The 3,139-nt window shown below is 60.6% G+C and overlaps 1 protein-coding gene across 1 annotated transcript; it reads right to left on the bottom strand.

The window, feature by feature from the left end:
- Nucleotides 1–10: 10 nt before the first annotated feature.
- On the bottom strand, nucleotides 11–3,097 carry LOC113201984 (battenin-like; the record flags this gene model as incomplete). The annotated part of the gene is made up of 6 exons (XM_052276823.1): nucleotides 11–540; nucleotides 626–916; nucleotides 987–1,188; nucleotides 1,280–1,582; nucleotides 2,214–2,335; nucleotides 2,780–3,097. Coding segments are annotated over 6 exons (1,386 nt in total), but the record flags the coding sequence as incomplete, so codon positions are not given.
- Nucleotides 3,098–3,139: the final 42 nt, after the last annotated feature.

Below are 3,139 nucleotides of genomic sequence, written 5' to 3'. Positions count from 1 at the left end.
CCCCCCCACACACACACACCCCCACACATCGACACTCTCTCGTATCACTAGTCTGTAGCCCGCGCCGCGGTGGTGCCGGTTGGGCTGCCTACCGGCCCGGCGCTCTGTGCGCCGGCGGCGCGCGCCCGTGCTGCACCTGGGTCCAGCAGGTACGGCGCGCGCCGTCCGAGTATGGGGTCAGCGGCAGCTCCAGCGATAGCCAGCGCCGGTGCATGTCACTTGGCGTCTCTCACAGAGTACGTATGTAAACGAGCGGCCGTGAGGCAGGCCAGCTGCCGTAGGCCTAGCGGTATCACTTGCGCCGCACTTCACGCTGCACCGTCGGCCGGGCCCGGGCGGCGCTAGCTGCGCTGGCACGCGTTTCTCACGGAAGCACGCACCTCGCGCGCCTCACCGACTGAGCCGCAGGCCGGCGCCGGCCAAGGGCAGCGCGCACAGCAGGTTGTGCGCGGGGATGGCGAGCAGCCCGGCGGCCGAGATGCCGAGCGCGTCCGCGACCGAGGAGATCGCCATGGAGAACTCCCTCTTCTCGGGCTCCACCTGGAACAGATGAGGGAGTCAGAACACGCGCTGTCCCCCTGTGCCCTCGCCCTTCACCTGCGGGTGTTGGTCCGCACACGCTCACCTTGTTGGAGATGCAGAAGAAGGTCCTGACGTAGGCGGCGCCGCCCAGCAGCCCCTCCCACACCACCAGCACCGCGACGACCCACACCGACCCGGAGAACTGGTAGATCGCCTCGAGCGTGAAGTACACCACGTTGGCGGCCTGGAGCATGGCCAGGATCCACATGCGGTCGATGGGCATGTAGCCGCCCGAGGACCTGGACACGAACACGCCGATCTGGTACAGCGCCTGGAACATCTTGTACTGCTGCGCCGGCGACAGCCCCTCCACGTCGTACCGGATCAGCTCGTACTGGAACACAAATGAGTACTTCAGACGGAGTAGTGACGGCGAAGCGAAAGCGCCCGCATCACGCGCTCACCAAGCCCTGGTTGATGAAGTACTCGAACAAGTAGACGGCGAACAGGGGACAGATGTACTTGAGGAGCGGCGGGATGTCGCCCAGCTTGTCGGTGAAGGACGCGGTGGATGCGAACATGGGGACGCCGTCCTTGACCTTCTCCTTGGCGTCGTGCTGCTCGTCCTTGGCGTCGATACGCGGGCGCACGAGCAGCCCCCAAAAGCTGTGGAGCACGTTTGGTGATTAGCGGGGGGATAGTGTTCTCGTGCAACGACCGCAACGAGTAAACTTGCGATTCGCGACGCTCAACTCACGCTAACACGGTGGCCGCAGGGGCCACGTTCATGAACAGGATCGAGTCCCGCGGGCTGAACAGCGACGACAGCCCGAGGTACGAGACGGAGCCCAGCACGCCGGCGGCGCCCGTCCCGGACGACCACATGGCGATGACGCTCTTGTCCTTGAAGAAGGCGGTGTAGGAGAGCAGCGTCGCCTCGCCCAGCCCCTGCGCCGCGGACATGACGGCCACCCCGAGCAGAGCCACCCACAGCTCGCCCGCCAGCGCCACCAGGGTGAAGCCGACCACGCTGTAGGCCACGACCAGGGAGAGCCGCAGGCTGAGGGAGGACGCCGAGTTAGAGCGCGTTCAAGGACGCCAAAAAGATTGCTCTAAATGGATCAAAGTTATTGGTACGTCGACAGCTACCAATTTTGTGCCAACACGGCGTAAGTGTAGCGTTGTCACAGTAATGTCGGATGCTTAATGAGTTACCATCCCCTCGCAGACACTCGTCGACGTGATCGGGCGTAAGGCAGGCTACCTAACGTACTCGGTCACCAATACACGTATTATGACGAACGGGCGAAGGGCGTATGGGTCGCGGGGGGGAGGGGGGGCAACTAATCGCATCCGCCATGGGTCTGCCACCGTGGTAGTGTCGATAGCGGAGCATGACCTGGGCGCCGAGGGTCAGGAATTTGCTGGTTAATATTCAGGTTTGTAGTGGCGACCAAACAATATAAAATTCCCGGATTTCCGCGAGCGGGAATTTTCCTGACATTTTATGACCTAAAGAGCGGTTTTTTGAGCGATTGTCATGCTATGTCAGTAGACCCTTTTACCGTTTCCATTTTGGTCTGGTTTCGTCAGCCAGGGTGGCTCCCTCTTGGGCCAAGACATCGGTAGTCCACCAATGGTCGGCCAACAACGTCCGTACGCCATCGCGGTCCTTGAACGAGAAGGCTTACTTTATCCAGAGCGGCATGAACGGCGAGAGGGACTTGACGACCAGGCTGGGCAGGATGTCGGCGAGGAGGATGGCACCCGTCGAGAGGAGGTTGCAGTGTCGCGGCCCGGGCACTGGCACGGCCTGGGCAGGAGGACAACATCGCACAAAGGCGACATTTAGTGTGAAGACAACAACAAGGTTACAACAACATTAAGGTTTGTGTTCGAGCGGCTGAGGTGGTAGTTGGGCACCCACTTATTTTATTTCAAATAAATCTACAATTTGTGTTTAATAAGTTTCCCGACGATGGTTGGCCTTAAAAGGCATAAAGGTGTGTGTTTATGTGTGAGACCCCCCCCCCCTCCCCATTGGGGAACACCCCGCGGGCTCGCGTCGTTTGTACTGTTTGTGCGACCTACCGACCCTAAAGGGTATGTAAACATTTTGTACAACCTGCAGTTTCGACGGCCTGCTAAAGTCAAGATACAGATGAAGTAGGGGTACCAGGAGTTGTGCCAGTCTAAATTTTAGACACTAAAACTGCATTTGGTGTCCTTTTATCCGAACGCACCCCTTGACACGCACCTCCGCCAGCCCGAAGTTCTTGTCGAGGATGTCGTACGCGGCGGATATCATCACCACGTAGCCATAGTTGTTGCACAGCCCGAGGATCCAGAAGGCGGCCCTCGTCCGCAGCCTGCTCGAGGCTGTCGCCGCCGGTCCGTCGACGGCGACCTCGGCGACGGCCTGCTTCTCGGAGGCCTCTGCGTCCGCGGCCGCGGCGGCGGCCCCTGGGAAAGAAGAGAGACGGCAAGTACGTACGTGAGCGCGCCAATTCGATTGACATTCATCCGCCCGAGCCAAACGGAATGGCCACTTTGGTTGACATTGCGTAGCGGCAACGACCCAATGACCGTCTCGTTGAGCTTGCCCGGAGGGGGGGGG

The sequence above is a fragment of the Frankliniella occidentalis genome, unplaced genomic scaffold (assembly GCF_000697945.3).
Source record: "Frankliniella occidentalis isolate FOCC.00 unplaced genomic scaffold, Focc_3.1 Scaffold4592, whole genome shotgun sequence".
NCBI classification, from domain to species: Eukaryota; Metazoa; Arthropoda; class Insecta; order Thysanoptera; family Thripidae; genus Frankliniella; species Frankliniella occidentalis.
The sequence above is the reverse complement of the archived record's forward strand: the minus strand, read 5'-3'. Positions and strand labels throughout refer to the sequence as shown.